Source organism: Condylura cristata, unplaced genomic scaffold (genome assembly GCF_000260355.1).
Source record: "Condylura cristata isolate star-nosed mole 26May11 unplaced genomic scaffold, ConCri1.0 scaffold00012, whole genome shotgun sequence".
Classification (NCBI taxonomy): Eukaryota; Metazoa; Chordata; class Mammalia; order Eulipotyphla; family Talpidae; genus Condylura; species Condylura cristata.
Window position 1 is genome coordinate 22,040,649 of NW_004567113.1, and position 21,643 is coordinate 22,062,291.

At 33.6% G+C, this 21,643-nt stretch overlaps 1 protein-coding gene across 1 annotated transcript in view; it reads left to right on the forward strand.

The window, feature by feature from the left end:
- SULT1B1 (sulfotransferase family, cytosolic, 1B, member 1) overlaps nucleotides 1-21,385 on the forward strand; it is a 25,896-nt gene extending 4,511 nt beyond the window's left edge. The window contains exons 2-8 of the mRNA XM_004681240.2: nucleotides 6,885-7,039; nucleotides 8,195-8,320; nucleotides 8,601-8,698; nucleotides 10,253-10,379; nucleotides 14,421-14,515; nucleotides 17,228-17,408; nucleotides 19,472-21,385. Of these exons, the coding sequence (XP_004681297.1) occupies nucleotides 6,892-7,039; nucleotides 8,195-8,320; nucleotides 8,601-8,698; nucleotides 10,253-10,379; nucleotides 14,421-14,515; nucleotides 17,228-17,408; nucleotides 19,472-19,584 (888 nt within the window). The 5' untranslated portion in view covers nucleotides 6,885-6,891 and the 3' untranslated portion in view covers nucleotides 19,585-21,385. The remainder of the gene's footprint in view (nucleotides 1-6,884; nucleotides 7,040-8,194; nucleotides 8,321-8,600; nucleotides 8,699-10,252; nucleotides 10,380-14,420; nucleotides 14,516-17,227; nucleotides 17,409-19,471) is intronic.
- The last annotated feature ends 258 nt before the right edge of the window (nucleotides 21,386-21,643 follow it).

Below are 21,643 nucleotides of genomic sequence, written 5' to 3' on the forward strand. Positions count from 1 at the left end.
AAAAAAAAAAATGCTGACTACAAAAGTTTGCTAACAAATAATGTCCCTATTTCCTTTGTACAATCAGTTGCCTGAGGATATCAAAGAATCACTCAAAGAGGGATACCATCAATGAGAACATATGTAAACTTAGACTGTTTGAGATGGAATAGTTTTGTTTTATTATCCAAAACGCAATTTTCTCCACTTAAAGCCTGAAGTTCTGAAGCTCTTTTAGGGTTAATGGCTTACTCAAGACTGATTATAAGGCATAGACTACATTTAAAACTTAGATCCACTATATATCTTTTGCCTGGCACTCAATGAATAATGGATTAAATGTAACTGCTTTATTAAAGTCTTAAAATTTAAAACTCATAAATTTTCAATTAAGATAGTACAAATTCTGATAATATGATAATGTAAAAAATGATATTAAGAAATTTTTATGTCAGCTAATATGGTACATCTATATATACATGTAAATTATTTCAGTTGTGAGATTATAATAATGAAAATGACACTATAACATTTATTCTATAAAACAGGTTACTCTCTGCTAGATGAAGAATTCTATACTTAAAAAAAATTGTACTTACCTAAAACTATTTATTTATTTACATGTTGTTTGGCTGATCTTTTAAAATTTTCTTACATTATTAATCTTTTTTGAACAATACTTGATTTATCTCTTAAGGTATAGTCCCCATAAATCTTCTACCACCCACATCATCAATGATCCATCTCAATATTCCTTGAGTTCTTTCTTCCCTGTTTTGACCGTTTTCCTCTTCACTGCCTGATGCCTCAAATCTATAGTTTTCCTGCAAGTATTATCATTTTTAGCCATTTTATAGATTTCTCATTTATTTTATAAAGGTAAGCATGGCTTAGAAATATGAGTAAGTAGCTTAGGGTTATACTGATCATTTGTGGAAAAGTTGTATTCTTCAGATTACCAACCTTTCTTCACAAACTGTGTGATATGCTTAGAATAATTCTACAAAAATTGCATTTCTTTCATTAAATATTAATATTTTAGTTTTTATATATTTTAAAAGAAATATATAACATCTATAGCCATATATATATATATATATATATATATAGTTTTAATCAAGGATTTATTGAATGTGAAAATAACATGCTCTAGAAGAATAATGCATTAATGATAATCAATTTAATATTCACTTCTTATCTTTAAGAGACATCATGTTCCTAGGAACAATATCTCATTATTTTAACTCACTCATGGATATGGAAGTCAATAGTTTTTTTCAAGTTAACATGTGTTAGCAATGACTTTATCAGCATGAAGAATATTAAATTGTTTCCAAGGGCTTATAATTATCCTCCAGAGGAAATTATGTCTTAGGGAACATTTTCAGAAGTGTAAACAAGAGGCCTAAGGGAAGCAATCATCACCTTTCAACATTTCATGAGCTTTCACCAACTCAATTTCTTTCTGTAGTAAGTTATATGCAGCTCAAGGGTATTGTTCTTGTAATGATTTTTTTGGCTCTAATTCTTAACTTGAAGATATTCATTTAAAACTCTCAGGAGTTTAACGGTAAGTCAAATTTGATCACATTTCTTTCATTAATCTTTTTAAGGTGTTATGTAAAATTTGAGTCAGAGCCAGGAAATATTAAAATATACTGAGGTGATTAGTTTGCCTTCAATGTATGACCTATAATAAACAAGTGTTAACATTCAAAGATACTGTAAGAGTTAGAAGGCTATATAAATTAAATAAAAACATTTCATTAAACAGTTCATAAATTAAACAAAGTGAAAACTATAACTTCTCTTTTTAGAATTTATGTCAAAAAAATTCATATTCAAGTAAAATGAGTATTGAACAAAACTAAACATTGAAATAAATCAGTTATACAGTTTTTCTAAGATTTCTATACACTTTAGCAGATTATATCTCTTTATTTTTATAAAGTACTTTACTAGATATAATATTCAGCAAAAAGGAATACTGTTTATGTTTTCGACATAGAATATCCTTCTGCATATCAAATAAATCAAACGTCATGATCAAAATCAAGTTATTCAAACTGGGTAACAGGACTGCTGACTACTTGAGAAGTATAATTTGGTGCTTCTCTTATGTCTTCTTGTATTGAGATGTCTCTTCAATGCTTGTACTTACAAGGAAGTACAAAGTAGTGATTAAGCTTGCTAGTACTATATTCAGACTATCTGGGTTCAAACCCAAGTGCTGGGTAAGTTACTTAAGCTTACACTATGTCAATTTTCTTCTTGGTAAAATTGGGATAAAAGGACTTTACTTGGAGGATATTTTAAGTCAGAATTAAATACTCCAATACATGCATGGATTTTTGTGTGTATTTGAATAATGAATTAGAATGAAAATTGCTTGTTAACTGGGTCTGTGACCTACTGATACTTCTCAGCATATCTCAAAGTTCTAATAATTATAGTAGCAGTAAGGTAAAATTATTCAGTTCCTTACTATTTCATCTAGATTAGAGAAGTTTCATTTCATTTAATTATTAACTTCAATAAAGTTTAGACTTGGAATTTCAAAGTCAAATATATGTTCAAATTCTAGGGCAAAGTATCTCAATTCTAATCAGGGAAGCAGACATTGTAAATATAAAAAAGAGATAATAATAGCACACTAAATCATATGAAATATTAATATTTTCAAGCTATGGATTTGAAAAAGAAAGAATAATTCATTTGGACTTTAGGTTACCAAGGACCTTTAGAGGATGAAAAATTTGTTCAAGATTTGGAGGAATGATTAGGAGTTTTCCTCTGTTGAAACTTTAGCAAAGATTCCATTTTATGATACTTATATGCCTTCAGATTTAAAACATAAACATTTTTATTTTTCAAGAATTGATATTTGTTAATCTCTTACAAAAATGACCACATATGGGGACTTAGTAACAATTGATATAATATGAGAAAAATATATTTAGAATACTCTAATAAAGTAAATATCCTAAATAGGTTGTCTAATATGTGCATATATACATTGATATATATAACTTCATATAATGTACTGAGATGTGATTTCTTGAAAATCACCTGATAAATTTGAGTATATTTTATCTGTTTGGTTTACATCTTTCAGTATTATAATGTAGATAATCAACTGGTTTTTGTTAGTCAGTCCATGATTCAGTAAACGTCTGTAAATCAAAGAATGAATTGCAGATTAGGGTAGGGACATGAGCAAGTTTGAAAAGCATGGCAACATCTTATTGAGCTTTTAAATATTTATTTCAGAAGTACTGATTACACAATAACAGTTTCAAGCACTTCTTATTTTGATAGTTGTTAATGAATTAGAGAAAAATAAAAAACTAAAGATCTTGATTTGGAATACAGATACCTCAGCTTTTTTTTATGCCAGCCCAACTGTTTACTTGTGGGAAGAAAGTAATTGGAATTAACTGGAAAGAAACAATAAGATGGGGCCCTCCCTGATGGTGTAGGGTGTTACAGTGTAGCACCGTGAAGCAGGCCTCAGCTGCTTCTCTGCTAGTGAGACTTTGATCCCCTACCCCAGAGATGATCCACATGGCTCAGCAGACCTCTCCTGTCTTGCACGCTGCTCCCCTCAGCAGTGTACTTCATCTATCTGCTTGTTCTGCTCCCCACTCTGCCTCTGGTGAATCCTCTCACTGCCCCTGCACCTCTGGCATGTACCCCAGTTCTGTATGCATAAATAAACAAATCTTAATAAAGAAAAGAAACAAAATAAGGAAATTGGAAAACTGCCTCAAAACTGATGATGTTGACATTATTTAAAGTCACTAATTTGTTGGGAGGCAGCTTTTCCAAAACTCTGCTTTTTTTCCAGAGACATTTTTTCTGGGCACAGTGTCTTCACAGGATTAGACTATGTCCATCCTGACTCTCTGTTTAGGCCCCTTACTTGTGACCAGGCAGAGCAGTACTACTGGCTTTGATTAATAGAACAAACAGAAGCTCACGTCAGTGGACTAGCCTTGATGGCCAGCACCAGAACTAGCCGGGTTTGAGTATCACACTGTTTTGTTTTTTTAGGAAAAAAAAAAAAAGAGGACAATTGGTAAGCTGTGTGAAATATAAAGTGATGGCACAAACTGAGAAAGTAATCCACCTGTGAATTAAAATTTGTTCGTGATGTCCACCACTCCAAAATTCTTATTTGGGTGGAGGGGGATTAAAGAAGTTTGGGAAGAATAAAATTGTTTATGGTTACTGCATAAATTTGCAAACTGTGTATTACTGAAACAGGCCATAGCAGTGCTTCACAGCAAGGTCAAAGGACAGTGACAAGGTAGAGGACAGGTCACTCTCTGTGGGTCTTCACCTGTGCCCACAATTGTAAAGCAAGTCAGCCTCAGAGAACAGCAATAAGGTTTATTTAACAAATTAGAGATACAAAGAATTTCTAAGGCCACAAGTGGCATACTACCTCACCTCAGACAGTATCCTCAGTGTCCAGAAGTTCCAAAGAAAAAGCTAGCAAGCAAGTTGGCACCATCTCATCATTGAGGACTTGGAGCTGGTAGCACACTGTCAAGCTGTGGGCCAGGATCCAACTAATGGTGGCAGCTGGAAGTGCCCCCAGTTAGGTCTGCTGCTGGAACATTGCAGCTCTCAGCAACAATGTGATGCTCAAATCTGGCTAGTTCTGGCGCTGACCATCAAGGCCAGTCCACTGACGTGAGCTTCTGTTTGTTCTATTAGTCAAAGCCAGTAGTACTGCTCTGCCTGGTCACAAGTAAGGGGCCTAAACAGAGAGTCAGGATGGACATAGTCTAATCCTGTGAAGCACTGTACCCGGGAAAAATGTCTTTGGAAAAAGCAGAGTTTTGGGAAAGCTGCCTTCCAACAAATTAGTGACTTTAAGTAATGTCAACATCATCAAGATATGTGACATTGTTAAAATGTCCAGTTTCCAGAATTCCTTAACAAGCTCTCTTAGTTTTGATTGCCTCAATTTATTTAAACTTGCTCTTCAAATTACACTGTAGTAGATTGTCAATACTGTGGCTAAGAGACTTCCTTCTAATCCAAAGTCTAATAACTTCACAACATATCCCGGAGATCTCTGCTTAAGAAAATGCTGTGTGAAGCAGTCCGCAAGTATTGAAGCTATTTAACATATAAACAACACATACAAAATTAACTGTGCAAATCTCACTTGTTTTTGTACCTTCACTGATTTGTAATGTGTGGTACTGTGAGTTGGTGCTCCTGGGTGGAGAAGGATATGAAAGGGACTCATGCCCCTCCAGGAGAGCACAGCTACCTTTCCTCAGCCTGCAACCACATTCATTTCAAGTGCTCTGGAATCTTTCTCCTTTTTGTAATCATTTGATAAAATTGGGGTGAAGGTGGAGAGAATATATCTTTTTATGGACATTGTGTTAACAAGTTTTAATGCTGCTTAAATATTTGTAGATTTTTTTTTAACCTACATGCTGTATTTTCTCTGAACAAAGATCTAGTTATAGAAAACAATCAAATAACTCAATTTCTACATAGGTAAGTTTTTTAAGTCCTATCCAGATTGGTCATTACCTTCAAATTTCTCAAGAATAAAAGTGCACAACACTTAATGAGGGGATTGGAAAGGGAGCTAATTGATTAAGTTGATCTCAGGTATGAGAGAGAACAGAAAAAGAGCTAGATACCTTTTTTTTTTTTTCTCTGAAGCTTGTGTTTACAAAAGAGTTATAGTACAACCCGAGTTGAACTTTAGAGTCAGCAGGAAACTAAAAGCATAAAACTGAATCCTAGCCCTGGGCTACCATTAACAGAATCTTTTCTAATTGTCTTAAATAAGATAGTGGGCTTCCTGGCCTGGATTGAATCCAACTCAGGCTACAGTCGCTGCTGATAGTGTCATACTGCTGAGACTTAACTTCTTGGGCCGCCAGGGAGGACTTGGCCCTTGCTTCTTAAATCACTTAGTCCTCTGTCTCCAAAAGGCTAAAACTTCAATGCATGTCAAATCCAATAGAACTGGCTTACAAAACGGCTATCTTGGGTTTAGTTTTGGGACTATGCCTTTTAAATTTGCTAATTAAGTGTTGTTCTTCCAGAATACATAGTACATGCCTACAGATAATTGTGCAACAAGACCCTCAAACTGCCTCACCCTTGACATGTCCTGACTTGACCACCAAGCACTGAAGTCAGTAGCCTCGGGAACACCCAGGAATCTCAGCGCAAGCCATAAGGCAAAAGCACTGCGCATCCCTGGCCAAAAGTAACTTCAAAAGATTAAACCTAGCCAACCAACACCTGCCCTCCCCCGCCAAAGATTGTGGGCCCAATTTTTTGAAGGGGGAATATTAGTAATCTAAAAGGGCTCTCACATACTCCCTGAGAGGACCACGGCTGCATTTCCGCAAAGCCACAGTCCAACTGGGACCAAGGCTTTGTTTTAAGGACCACAGAGTCAGCTAGGTCTGGGACACCTGGGGAGAGTCTTTGAACTAAACTTCCTCTCACTCAAAAAGAGGAAGGGAGGGACAGTTCCATTTAGCCCCAGAATCTGGAGGAGCTATGAGAGCAGGGACTTCATAATGAAGAGGGACTCCTCCCCACCTAGAAAGAAAAACTTAAAAAGCCCTACGACTGGTCTGCTTAGAGCAGCAACCTTGCTTTCTGAGCCTACTCGCTGCTTCTGCAGGGCTTTTCCTATTGCTTCAGAATAAAGGTTGTTGCTGGCTTTATTCTGGTGCTTCTTGAAATGTATCTTCCTGAAAGATACTAAGGATCCCTCCCCCACCCCAGTATCATGGTTTCCAACAGTGACATAGCCATTTACTGATTTAATAAATCATTCATTTAATTTTAAATTTGATTGATGCTACTAAAATGGCAGTTTTTTAACATTCTCCATTTTGCTTAAAATTTAGTCTCAACATGGAAAACATGGAGGATTTCATTAGGCAGGAGCTGGTAGATGTTCAAGGGATCCCCCTCTACTGGTTTATGGCTGAGGAGTGGTCCCAGGTAGAGGCTTTTGAGGCCCGGCCAGATGACCTTCTGATTGCCACCTACCCCAAATCAGGTAACAGTTCTTTTACTTTCCTTTTATAACTGAAATAATCTTTCATTATCACATTATTCATGTTTCAGGTTTGCATCATCTAAACTCTACATTAATTTCACTAAAATCCAGTTCTATCCTTTATCTTTTGACTTATTTGTAACTACTCATTGGTTATTGAGTCATAATATAACTAATTCCACTGATGTTCAGATCACTAGTCAAGAGAACATTGGAGCAGTTACTAGAACAGATATTTTCTCAAATTAGATAAAAATTACCTACTTTATCAATTCTCAAAGACTTCAGTTAAATAGATGCTATATCTTGGGAAAAATTATTGTTTTGTTTGCTGTTAAAATTCTAATGAAGATTTTTCAAACTGCATATGTAAATGGTTAGGTTACATTAGAATCTATAAATAGATTTATATACCTAGAGAGTACATATTTAAGTACTTCTCAAATTTTAACATTTTAAAGATATTTATACATTATTAAAACTATTTTTTAAAAAATTAAGTTTTAAATATTTTCTGTCTAGAATATTTTGTTACAAATTTGAACAACTGCTGACCTCATTAGTTGATATCAGAAAGATTTTAAGATGATTTGATAATCATATCTCCAAATTGTCTGTTGTTTAACCCTTGTCTAACCCAGTGATAAATGTATACCGAGATATGACAGATGAGACTTTCTAGCCTTTTATGCAATTAATTTTTGAGCCCATAATCAACTAACTGTTTTAATTACTAAAGAACTAGAGTGAGTGTCCCTTTATATTTCCTAAAATCATTGAGGAAAGGACATTTTTAAGAATTATACTTTCAGGGAAGAAAGCCCTGAAGTTGAGGATTTTAGTTGCTAAAATTGGAGACATTTCATGAGAACAAAGAACTGCTACTAAGAAGTAAGCAAATGTATAAGACAGACTTTTGTAGATAAAAAGCTAGCTTGTTGTGACAAAACCTTTTCAAATCTTTATAATACTTTTTTTCATATTTTATACACACACATACCGAGTATGTATATCTTTGATGAAGTGAAGTATGTCTTTAAGAAAAGGGAGATGAAAGAGAATGGAAATGAAGCAATCATTTTGTAACTTCTCTACATCTATTAACACTTTTGACAGAAAAATTTAGAGATTCATCCAATTTATTTTTCCCTCCAGGAACAACCTGGGTCAGTGAAATACTGGATTTGATCTATAACCATGGAGATACAGAGAAATGTAAACGAGATGCAATATACAACCGAGTGCCCTTCATGGAGTTAATAATTCCAGGAGTCTCAAATGGTATATACTATTACTGTTCAGTTTCACTGTGGGAGTAAATTTCTCTATCATTGAGGATTATATATATACACTTATGAAGCTAATAATCTACATTATTTGTAGGCAACAAAACAAACTTAAACTATCAGAACTGGTTATTTTTTATTTCATACTAGATTTTAAAAGTATATGAAGTCACATCAACATAGAGCAATTTGTGGTCATGTTTAGAAAGTCATATATCACACTGTAATATAATTTATGATTCTGTATTTATAAGTTTTTACTTTTGTGCTTGTAGGTGTTAAGGAGTTGGAAATCATGCAGTCTCCTCGATTAGTGAAAACCCACTTACCTGTTCAACTTCTTCCTTCTTCATTTTGGAAGAATAATTGTAAGGTAAAATTTTTTTAAATTCTTGTTTATGTTATAAATTATTTCACTATTTAAGCAGAAATAGATATTGGAACCTTGGATAAATCACTTAGGAAATAATATTGTGGGCCCTATGTCCAAATGTGAAAATAACACCAATGACTCCACTGCCCTCAGTAGGAATTGTGCACAATGCCCAAACATTTAGAAAATATCAGATTTTCTATTTCATAAAACACAATGTCTAAATTCTTTCACAAATTGTCTGCTTTGAAGTAATAGATGTTTAGATAATCCTGGGAGCTGCTTCTTCATGAGTTCAGTACAAATATGAATTGTGAACTATATATAATTTTATAGATAAAATATTTTAGGTTTTTTAAAAAGATAATCATTTTAATTCATCAGCAGCAGAATCTGAAATCTTATCACTCTCAATCATTCGAAAAAGTCATCTTCAACCATTACCATCTTCCTCATCTCCTTGTCCTAAATTATAAGAACTGCTGGCAGTGACATAGAAATAGAAAAGATATTTCCCTCTTCTCATCATTTGCATTAGAAGTTTACATGAAATGAGATTTTTTTTTCCTGATTGCAATTTTCATTTGAAATATATTTACTGTATGAGTGAGTAGGGCCTCAGCATTATTAAAAGTGCTTTTGGGGAGATTTAGTGTATTTCAGTGGAATTGTCTGAAAGTTTAATTACCAACAAAGCATAGCAATGTCTTTTTTTTTTTTTAAGTTTTATTTATGCATACAGAACTGGGGTAGAGACCAGAGGTGTGGTAGGTGAGAGGCTTTACCAGAGACAGAGTGGGGAGCAGAATAGACTGACTGAGAAGTACACTGCTGAGGGGAGCAGCAGGTGGGTTAGGACAAACATCATGTTTGCCAAACCATGTGGATCACCTCCAGGGCAGGCAGGGATTGAACTCATGCTGAAGTGGCTTTAGCTTCATAGTGCTGTGCTTTAACTCCCTGCGCCACCAGGGAGGGCCTGCAATGTCATTTTTGTGAGAAATATCTTCAAAATTTTTGTCTTCAAAGACACTCAAAGACTTTATAAATAAACATAAATTTAGTCCCACATTAATCATCATAAACAGCAATGACTATTATGTAGCCATGATCATGGACATAATGAAGAATGTTAATCTTTATTGATTAAATAGTTTGTTTTCAATGAAAAATAGACCATTTTTCAACTTTTAAAAATTTGGTTTTTATATAGTTAATAAAATAAGATAGCCAATACAAAAGATTACATGAGGCAAAGTTGATTTTTATTAATTTATTTATATTATTCACTAGAACATTTTTATTAGCTTGATAATTGCTGTAATTCTTAGTTTTCCATGTCTCAAGAGATACTCTTTCAAAGGCTAAAGAGAAAGGAGGGAGTACAATAAATGGAAAATCTTTGCATTAAAACAATATGTACTTGTGAATATCCATGTAAGGATAAAGATATAAATACCCAGATCATAAAACAAAGAGTAAATAAAAGGCCAGTCAAGGGGTTTATAAGTGTTAAACAGAAACAAAGTGATGGTTTCATGTTTGTCTCAACAGGTCGTTTATGTGGCAAGGAATGCTAAGGATGTAGCTGTGTCTTACTATTATTTCCACCAGATGGCAAAATTAAACCCACTCCCTGGCACGTGGGAGGAATTCCTGGAAAAATTCATCAGTGGAAAGGGTAGGTCCAACTCTTTCTTCCTGTAGTCCCATAAGGAAAGTCGTTTTTGCAAAAAGATATAAAGTTCAAATGCAAATCATGTACTTATTATAAACCTAGTATGTGTCCATTCTTCCACAAAAGCATTAGGAATATTGTAGAAGCAACAGCTTACATAGTCATCTCCTCTTTTAGGGATTTTTGAAGAATATATGTAACACACATTTACAGCCCTCATTTGATGTAAGTGTTCAGTGACTACAGCCATGTGCTTTCTTCTCTGACTGTTCATGTCATTGTTTTGATTCCATAAATATTTCCTGAAGAATTTTCTCTACTGCTCCTTCATTATTATTATATACAATGAAAATTCTTGATTGAAGAATTTACCCGAAGGTTATATTCTTCTAATTGTGCATTTTCTCTTTTAGGAAAAAACATTCCTATCCACAATAGTATTTGTAGTTCTAATTTTCATATAAACATTGGACTATGAAAACTCTCAAAGTTACCTTGAAAAACTATCTTGTAAATTTTAACTGTGATTCTCTGGAATATTCTGCTTACAGCATGTTTGCTCATTCTTATCATTTAAAAATTCATTATTCTGCTTAGAAACAAAGACACTTTATTTTCTTCGCAGGACTTTCTTATCCACTTCACCCAATGATTTTCTCTTCCTTAAACTCCCATGCTGTTTATTTCCTTCATTACTCAGTATGCATGATCTTGCTCATAGAGCTTTGATTACCACAATGAAATATCACAGAGTAACTTAAACAACAAGACTTTATCTTCTCACAGCTCTGGAAGCTAACGGTCTAAAATCAATGTGTCCTTAGGGTTGACATTTTCTGAGCCCTTTCTCTTTGGCTTGTAGATAATCATGATGTTGTCTGTCTCTTCACATGACCTTTTCTCTATGTGTTGACTGTATTGTAAGTTCATCTTCTTCTTTTTTTTTTTTTTTTTTTTGGTTCCTGTGTGAAAGAGCTTTGATATAATAGTGGTATAGAAAGAGAAGAAAAGCTAATAGCTTCCCTATAAAACACTACTCGAAGTTACCCTCATGAGTAAGCAAAACAGGGTTGGCCCAAAGTGGAGCTGCTAAGGCCCAAAAACTTGCTTCTCAGCTTTTGGATTTGCACCAGGGATTTGGGGGACATGGAAGAAGACATGTGGAGTGGAGATATTAGGGACAAATTGGAAGAGATGTGAGTGAGAAACTGTGGGGGGCAAACAATGGCAGCTGCTATTTAAGCTTGGAGTTCCTCATAGTAAGACAGGTCAGATTGTCTTATTATGAGATAAGGGATGAGAGTATTAGATGGGATGGGATTATAACCTATCCTGTGATCCCATTTTAACTTAATTGCATCCTTAAAGATACTATCTTCAAATATAATCACATTCTGATGAAATCCTGGTTAGGATTTCAAGTTATTAATTGGGGGGAGGGCACAAACCATCCCATAATACAATATCTTCTGTGCCCCTTAGGCAAATTCATATATTTTTCAATTGCAAAATATAGTCACTAATATAGCCCCAAATGTCTTAACTTACTGCAGCAATAACTCTATGAAATACCATTTAAATCAGCTATGAGTAAGACATAAATATAATTCACCCTAAGACAAAATTCCCCTCCAGCTGTGAACTTGTGAAACTATATAACAAGTTATCCAATTCCAAAATACAATGGTGGGAAGGATATTGACTAGCCACCCCATATAAACTGAAAAATCAGAAAGAAGAAAGCCTGAAACTAGCACAGCAAAATCTGTAGATAAATGTTTGCTTCTATTTATTTTTTATTTAGTTTGGCTTAAAACACTCTGTGATTTAGGGATACAGGTTTACATTTTCATAATTATGTTACCACATCATGTTCACCACAAAACACCAATTACCCCACCATAGTTTATTTTACCTTTATATTTTGAGACTTGAGAATAGTTATTTTGTGCTCAATACTCTGTCCTTTGGTCTCTTGGGAAGTCTGGCTGCATGGCGGCAGTGCAACCCTACTTATCACTAAGCTTTTTCAGAATCATTCTTCTATGTGAGCAGCCACATGGCTCAATTCAGCTGTGTCTTGCCTGGAGACTCTCGGAAGTCTGGCAAGCTTGTATTTCTTCCTGCTCCAACCTTTTATTACTTATGGGCAATGTTTCTGCTGAAACTATTGACTGGATTCATATATCATACAGTTAGTGTATTTAATAAAGGCTATCAAGCCACACTCTTGGTTTTCTCTCCAGAGGATAATTTCATGTTTCTTTGCAATATGACTAAACTGAAAATTTCTAAATTTTCAAGTTCTAGGGTTTCTTTTGCTAAATAATTGCATCTTTAGGGCCCTCCTTGGTGGCACAACAGGTTAAAGTATAGCACTATGAAGCTATCTGCAGCCATTGCAGCACAATTTTGACCCCTGACCAGGAAGGTGACCATATGGCGTGGCAAACTTCTATTCTGCCTACTGCTCCCCTTAGTGTATTTCAGTAAATTGGCCTGTTCTGCTCCCCACTCTGTCTCTGGTGAATCCTCTCATCTACCTGCACCTCTGGCCTGTATCTCAGTTCTTGTATGCATAAATAAATACATCTATACAATAATAATTACTTCTTCAATTTATTACTAAATCATCTTGTTTGTTTTTAATAATCAATAAAGAACCAGACCTTACTTTCAACACTTTGCTGAGAAATCTTCATAGCTAAAATCCAAGTTCATTACTTATAAAATTGCCTTCTACAAAACACTAGAATACAATTTTATCAGGCTTTCTGACACTTTATGAGAAAATTGCCTTTCTTCCATTCTCATTGCTGTCTGAGACCTTATTTTCTTCACAGGCCTTCACATCCTCACTTCCTTACACTCATGACATGTTCTTTATTGTTGTCTGAAAACTTACCATATCTATTCATACCATACCATATGTAACAAAGATAATAGAACTTTTGTCTGTAGCTCTCCTTTTCTTTTTCTGAGCTATCACCAGAAAAAAAAGCTTTCACCTTTAGCATCCATAGATACACCAACAGTCTCTTCAAGGCAATCTAGTTGTTTTCTATACAATTCATCTCTCGGAGCTTCCTGTCTCTACCCATTATCTAGTTCAAAAATGTTTAATAGCAACACACACTTACTAGTCCCAAAATTTATATATGTTTGCTACGGCTGTCAAACCAGTTCCATGGAGTAAATTGCTTTGCCAACATATTTTTTATTTAATCATATTAAATGGGCTAGAAATCTGAGTTCAATTGTGTCCAGTTCTGAAGTCTCTGACACCTTTCTCCTTGTTTTTCAGCTGACCATTTTCCACATGGGTTTTTACATGGTCTTTCCTCAGTGGTGCCTCTTTTGTAATTCTTCTCATAAAGACATAGTGGATTAGGGCCCACCCTAAGTGGCTGCATTTTAACTTAATTACCTCTTTTAAAGTCCCAATTCAGGGCCCTCCCTGGTGGCGCAGTGGGTTAAAGCACAGCACTAAGAAGCTAAAGCCACTTCAGCATGAGCTCGATCCCCAGCCCCGGAGGTGACCCACATGGCGTGGCAGATCTCTCCTGACCCACATGGCGTGGCAGATCTCTCCTGACCCGCCCACTGCTCCCCTCAGTAGTGTACTTCAATACTCGGCCTGTTCTGCTCCCCACTCTGTCTCTGGTGAATCCTCTCACTGGCCCTGAACCTCTGGCTCACACCCCAGTTCTGTATGCATAAATAAATCTTTAAAAAAAAAAAAAAGCCCCAATTCAAATGTTAATCAGTTTCTGAATTACTAAGGGCTAGGATTTCAGTATAAAATTTTTGGTGGAGGACACAATTATCTCATAACAGAAAACTATTTCATTCTTCTTTCTTAATCTGCTGTATATTCAGTGAGAACAGGGATTATTGATATACTTCTTTAACCCAATGATCCCTCTTTCTTGAACTAATGAGCAATCGATATGTATATATTGATAGTAACAACTTGTAATAATATTTAGTAATCATTTACTTTGTGTAAATTGGATTCATTTTGTAAACAATATTTTAATTTAGTGCCTTATGGGTCATGGTATGACCATGTGAAGGATTGGTGGGAGAAGAGCAAAGATTATCCCATTTTGTTCTTATTCTATGAAGACATGAAAAAGGTAAGGAGCAATTACAATTTTTCTTTATTTCAAGAAAACCTATGATTTATCTTCTTTCTATCACATATTTTTTTTTCTTCTTGATCTGTAAATATGACTAGCCTAATACCCTATTAGTTTGTCTTTAAAATTGATCTTTCACTCACTCCCTTTCTTTCTACCGCTGTTGCTTCTTTTAGCTCAAACAATCATCTTGACTTATTGCACTAATTCATTTTGCTTCTCTTTGTATATGCTGAGAGAAGATGATCTTGAAATCTAAATTAATCTATTTACATCTATTTCTTTAAATCTCTCATTGGTGACAGTTGTTATGTGAAATATAAAATCATTAAGATGATTCATAGATTTCAGCAGTAGTTATTTTAATTATTATTTATTTACTTACCAGTTTATTTAGTTTCTTACATTTTTTTGACATTGTTTGATTTTTTTCTCATGTATCATCCTCCCAAAACTCTAGCCCTGGTGACCTATTACCATAGTCCTCGCCCTTTCCTCCTCTTATTTGACCCCTGCGACTCCTTCCTCTGCCTTATGTCCAGATCTATGGTTAGCTTGAAAGTTTTGTCTTTTTCTTGACTTTGTTCCATTTCTCTGTATTCTGTATGTAAGTGAAACCACCTAATATTTGTCTTTTGTCCTTCTGGCTCATTTCACTTAGTATAGTCCCTTCCAGATCCATCCATGTTGCTGCAAATGGCATGGAATTATTATTCTTTTTTTAAATCAGAGTTCAGCTATGTTTAGTCTCTGTTTCCCTCCAACCTGGTCTTGTATCATCTGTTTCTTCTCATTAAGTGAGCATACTTGGAATATTTTCTCCCACCATTTTCAGGTTAACATTTTATTGTTCATGTTATCACTGGAGAGATTCCATATCTGCATTGTCAAATAATATAACCTTGTTATTATCTATTAAAGGAGGTTTTTGCTGCTGTCATTCTTTTCATAATATCTATCACCAATTCTAATTATTTATGTACTTTCCCTTTCTTCTCTACTGTAATGAGTCTTCATGGATGTAGAAAAATAAAGTTATCTTCTTGTGGTTGTGCCGTGTCACTTGTTAATCATCATTTTAACAACTATAAGGGAATATTACACTGCTGTTTTTGATTGAATTTCCTGGGTGATACTGATGTTGAACACATTTTCCTGAACCCTTGGCTTCAGTTCCATTGTTGATTTTTTAATTGGACTGTTAGTTTCTTTGGCTAAATATATTTTATAAATATATTTATATTTATTTATGTTGGATATTAAAACTCCTCTGTACATGATTTGCAAATATTTTCTCTCAATGAAAATATTTTCATTTTGTTACATTTTTCTTTTTGTTTTTGCCTTTTCATTTTGTTACATTTTTCTTTACTGTGCAGAAGCATTTTTGTCTACTATATTTCCTCTTGTTCATTTTGGTCCCTCTTGTTCATTTTATTTATTTATTTTTAAACATTTACTTTTGGAGGAAGAGCCAAAAATAATGTCCAAGACCAATGTCAGGTAATTCAATATTGTGTTTTCTTCTAGGACTTTTGTGATTTCAGGTGTCATGTTCTAGTCTTTAATCAATATTAAGTTGATTAGGGGTATGATGCAAGATGGTGAACTGGTTTCAAATTTTGCATGTAGCTGCTCAGTTTTCTGAATACCATTCACTGAACCCTGTCTTCATTATATATCTTTGGTTTTTGGCTTCTTCATTGTAACTAAATTGTCAACATATGTGGGGATTTATTTTGGGCTTTCTGATCTATTTCATTTATCTATTTTTTTTTTAAAAGATTTATTTATTTGTGTATACAGAACTGGGGTACAGACCAGAGGCTCAGGGCAGCGAGAGGCTTCACCAGAGACAGAGTGGGTAGCAGAACAGGCAGATCAACGAAGTACACTGCAGAGGGGAGCAGCGGGCGGGTCAAGAGAGGTCTGCCATGTGGTCACCTCCAGCGCAGGCGGGGATCAAACTCATGCGGAAGTGGCTTTAGCTTCTCAGTGCTGTGCTTTAACCCGCTGCGCCACTGGGGAGGGCCATTTATCTGTGTTGTAATGCCACCACCATACTTTTTTAATTACTGAAGTTTTATAGTATCCTTTGAAATTAGGGAGATATCTCTAATTTTTTCCTTCTTTTTTCAAGTTTGTTTGGGCTGAAGAATCTTTTGTGGTTATATATAAATTTTAGGATTGTGTCTTCTACTTTGTGGAATTTTGACAGTGATTTCAATAAATCTATAGCTGACTTAAAATGTTAATTATTCCATCATGAACATGGAATATCTTTCCATGTATTTGTTTATCTTGTGATTAATTTGAAATTGAATTCTTATTTTCAATTTACAGATTTCTAAACTCCCGGGTGAAATGTATTCCTAGAAATGTATTGTTTTTGATACAATTACAAATGTGATTATTTTCTTAATGTCTTTCTTTAATGGGTTATTATCAGTGTATTGAAACAATGGATTTTTCTAAATGTATTTTTGTGTTGAAAACTTACTGAACAATTTTATTAGTTCTAACAGTTTTTTGGTGTCTCCTTTAGGTTTTACTATATATTACATCATATTGTCTACAAAAACAAAAAAAAAAACAAATTTAAAGGGAATTAAAAAACCTTTAATTCCTTTTTTTTGCCTACTTGCTCTCCATAGGGCTTCTAATACTGTGTTAAGTAAAAGCAATCCTTTCTTTTTATAATTTCTTTAGAACCCAAAATGTGAAATCCAGAAACTATTAAAGTTTCTAGAGAAAGATCTACCAGAGGAAACCATGAATAAAATAGTTCATCACACATCTTTTGATGTGATGAAGAAGAATCCTAGTACTAATTATAGCACTGTACCAGAATGGGATATGGATCATTCTGTGTCTCCCTTCATGAGAAAGGGTAAGAATATCATATATAGTTTCTATTCAGTTTGCAAGCTACATAATGGAGATTGTGTGTATGTAGATAAGAGTGGTATTGTAGAAAATGGAGACACATCTTTTGGAGAGAAAAATTAAGGAAAAAAACCTTAGAGGAAATTATTTGTGGCCAAGAAGTCATTATTGTTGCAAGTTTAACATGAAAGAAAGGTGTGATTATGAGAAATGCTTACACAAGAATCTATGTAACAACAAGCACAAGTCTTGGCAACCACTACTATATGAAGAATATCCTTTCTTTCTCTGAATTACCTATATATTTTTCATATTAGAAATTTTTCTGTAGTTGGTAGTTAAAGAGATCTTAGAGATAATGAATTAATGGGGAAAGTGTCAACCACTCGAGCCTGTTATTATCATCATTATTATTACTATAGTAAATCATTGCATCCTCAGCATTGAACTCAACTTATAGCTAGCATCTTACATGAAATATTCCTTTAGTGAATCTTTGCTGTGTTGAATTGTATAAGTTCATGTGTATGAGTTGTGTGTGAGAGAAAGAATTTAAGTGAATAAGGGAGGGTGTATAGGAGAGATAGAGAGATTCTCTTAGTCACATATGTACTGTTCTGCTTTGCTATAAAATAACCCAAGACCTCAATCTTGGTGCCTTAATAGCACAAAGTTAATTTTTAATTGATTGTGAAAGATGTCAGCACTGGTGACTTTGACAGTTTTTGCTTGTTTTTGATTCTGATCAATTTTGTTGGCCTCTCAGAGGCTCTGGTACATCTATCTTCTTTCTGAAACAAAAAGTGAAAAAACTGCCATTTGCTGAATATTAGCAACATTACAATAGAGGTAAAATGCTAGAGAGGTGGTAGAAACTTTCAATGTTTTTTGAAATTTCTACTTACATGGGTATGTATTTTGCACACATACAAATTTCACTGAACAAAGCATATAAAAAAATCCAAGCCCAAAATTAATGAGACAAAAGAATCATGCAACATTTAATAATGGTCAGTTATATAAAATTTTGCAGGGAGGAAGAAAGTAAATAATTCCTAATTATTTGAGATAGTTTTAGAATTAATGATCTTTTGTGAGAATCAATAAAGTCACCATGAAACATATTATTTAATTATGTTTGTGTATTTTAGATTTCTTTTAGAATGTTAGGAAATATGCCATGGACCTTGCCGGTAATATGTGGATCTCAACCAGCTGATTCTGCTGCCCAGGGCATGTTTGCCTACATATGGAGACACTTCTGATGGTCATGATTAGGGATTTCTAGGACATAGGGACATCTGATATGCAGAGGTCAGGATTCTGTTAAATATCCTACAATGCACAGGACAAATGATTTTCTGGCTTCAAAAACCAACAGCGGAGACATAAATGAACAAATAAAATATAAAATTTGAACATCCTGCAATAGATTAGAAAGTTAATTTAGCATGTTTTTCCCCCCTATTTCACTTAATTACTGCCTTCCAAAGGTGTCTTCTGGGTACCTAGTGAGATAGTTTAGGAAAATGACACAGTTTTTTAAAATCAGTTATTCACTGAAAATGATATGTCTGTATCCTCCCTTCTACTTTTAGATAGGTTAGCTATTTTTCACTTTGGATAATCCTATGATAAAGTTATATGTTTAATTACTTGTACCCAAGGATTTACAAGTCATATAATAGAACTTTTTTCATAAATCACCACTTGAAATTAGAAAATACATTTTAAATTGACTGAAAAATTATTCTTATCATTTTTAGCAAAGCTCTTGAAACCAATGAATAAAGATTTTGAGATACTAGATTTTCTCCTAATTACATTTCTTAATGCTATTTAGGAGTCATTTCTTAAACATAAAATAATGGAAAATCATGGCAATTGTAAACTAAAAATGTCCAGGATTGCAGGTGAGACAGTAATGAAAGGTGAGGACTAGAATTATAAAGTAGATAAGACATTGTAAATTAAGATTTTAAAAGAAATGTGTACTGATTCAAAGTAAAACTGATTGTAGAAGGACATTTTTAAGTTGTCTCATATTTATCTTCTTACTGATTTCAGGTATTTCTGGAGATTGGAAAAATCATTTCACTGTAGCCCAGTATGAGCGATTTGAAGCAGATTATCAGAAGAAAATGAAAGGGTCTACACTGCACTTTCATTCAGAGATTTAAGAAATACCTGCTCTTTCTCCAACTCTATGAAATGGCACTTAGAAAGAAAAATGTCTTCAAAAACTGTAATGAAAAAAAATTCTGGATGTAATGCTTCCTGATTTTTTAATGATAATCGTTTATAATAAGCTTTTCTAGGAATTCCAAATTGTGCAGAAGTTAGTGCTATCTATGATTTTAATTACCTTCCATAGTGCTTTTTTTAACTATTCTCAAAGTTTAATATCCATAATTTTACCTATTTTATTGTTAAAAATCACATTCTTGTCACTTGACTTGCCAAAGAAGCTATTTCAGAGAGTCTTTAGATGGATGAATTAGAACTATAATATCTTCTTAAAAAAACTTTAATTTATCTTTGTTATAAGCTTGGAATGATACCAGTATAACTTGAGTGATAACATTATTATACAAGAAGTTCACAGAAATGTATCATCCTAGAATAGTTCTCTTTTTAATATTTTGTTAATCATACTCTACTTACTGTTATATTTCAATATTACTGATCAAAAATAGCATCAAAAATTAATCAATATATATATAGTACTGAAGTATCCACTTCATATTCTCAGAGAGAAAAAAACAATAGTAAGTTATCATAAAAGCAAGCTTAACAAAATTTAAATATGTATAATAATATGCCTTAAGAGTAACAAAAAATAAAACATAGATATTGAATTTAAAGAACTAGAGTTAGGAATGAAAAGAAATATAGAGAAATATCTGTAAGAACATAAGAAAAAGCCATGTTACTATTATATTGAAAATTTGCTGTGTCCCAAGCTCTATACTATATAATTTACTTGGCTTTACTTCCAACTTGCTTCATTCAATACTTTAAGATAAGTATTCTAACTTTTTCCAGTTTTACTAGTTGGCAAACTAGCAGAGAGAGAAATTATGTACCTGACTACTGCATGTAAAATTTTCAGCAAAATCATAGAGAAAGGTTGATTTCTGGTCCTTTTACTTTCTAATAATTATTCACCCCTTACCCATATTCCTTCAGTTTCTCTCTAATATTCTGAAAACCTGTCATGTCAGATTAGTTAGACCTCATGACTCCCAGAACAATCAGATGTTTTTATATTTACAAAGGTCACTGTTAATCTTTCCTGATAGGGAAGGTAACATGTTATCACACCTCACTTTTGTGAAATTTGACCTTCTAAATATGAGCTCCAAGTCATAACAACATTTACCATTACAATAACAAGTTTGAGTGTAATTCCATATTATACACATTTGTATTTCTTTGTAAGTTGCATAAACACATCATGCACATTGTGAAATGCACATAAATAGAAAAAATATATAGAATAAATAACGATTAATGATATCAAATAACATTTTCTGTCCTTAAAACATTTTTGTAGACATACAAGGAATGAGAAAATGTCATTGAAACTGCATTTAGCAGTTTTAAAAGTTACAGTTAAACACTTTTAATTTGGACTTAAGGATCTAAAAGCAAGTTTGTTTGACACTTGATTGTGGTGATTACAAAGGTAAAAACTTTATTACTGAAATTAAAGGTCTAAATGGAAAAAAAAAAGTAAATCCCCCTGTTCTTGCTAAATCATGTACTAGTTTTAGCCTCCCCACCATTTAGGATGAAAGAGTTTGGTTGAAATCTGGTAATAAATGTGTGATTTATATAACATGAGGTGTTATACAATTTGCAATTTTATGTTTCCAGTAAAAAAAGGTTAAAATTTATTGAAGACTTTTGGAAATTTTTTAAATAAACTGAAAATAACTCCTCCCAATTTTAGACTGTATTGATAAGGTCTTCTAAATGCTATCGTAGTGCCATTTTCACCAATAAAGTCTTACAATTATAAATTATATTTTAACTTTTCAAAATTCACTTCTCTTATATGCCATTTTATTTCCATTTTTGTAATTGAGGTAATAGTGTGATATCCCCATCAAGTATTACCATCAAAGTATACCCGCCACCAAGTCACCACTGTTCTACTACCATAAAACATTATGAATCCTTCCCTCATTGCCTTAAAATTCACTGGCTTAGTTCACTTAGTTTCACTTTTGTTTC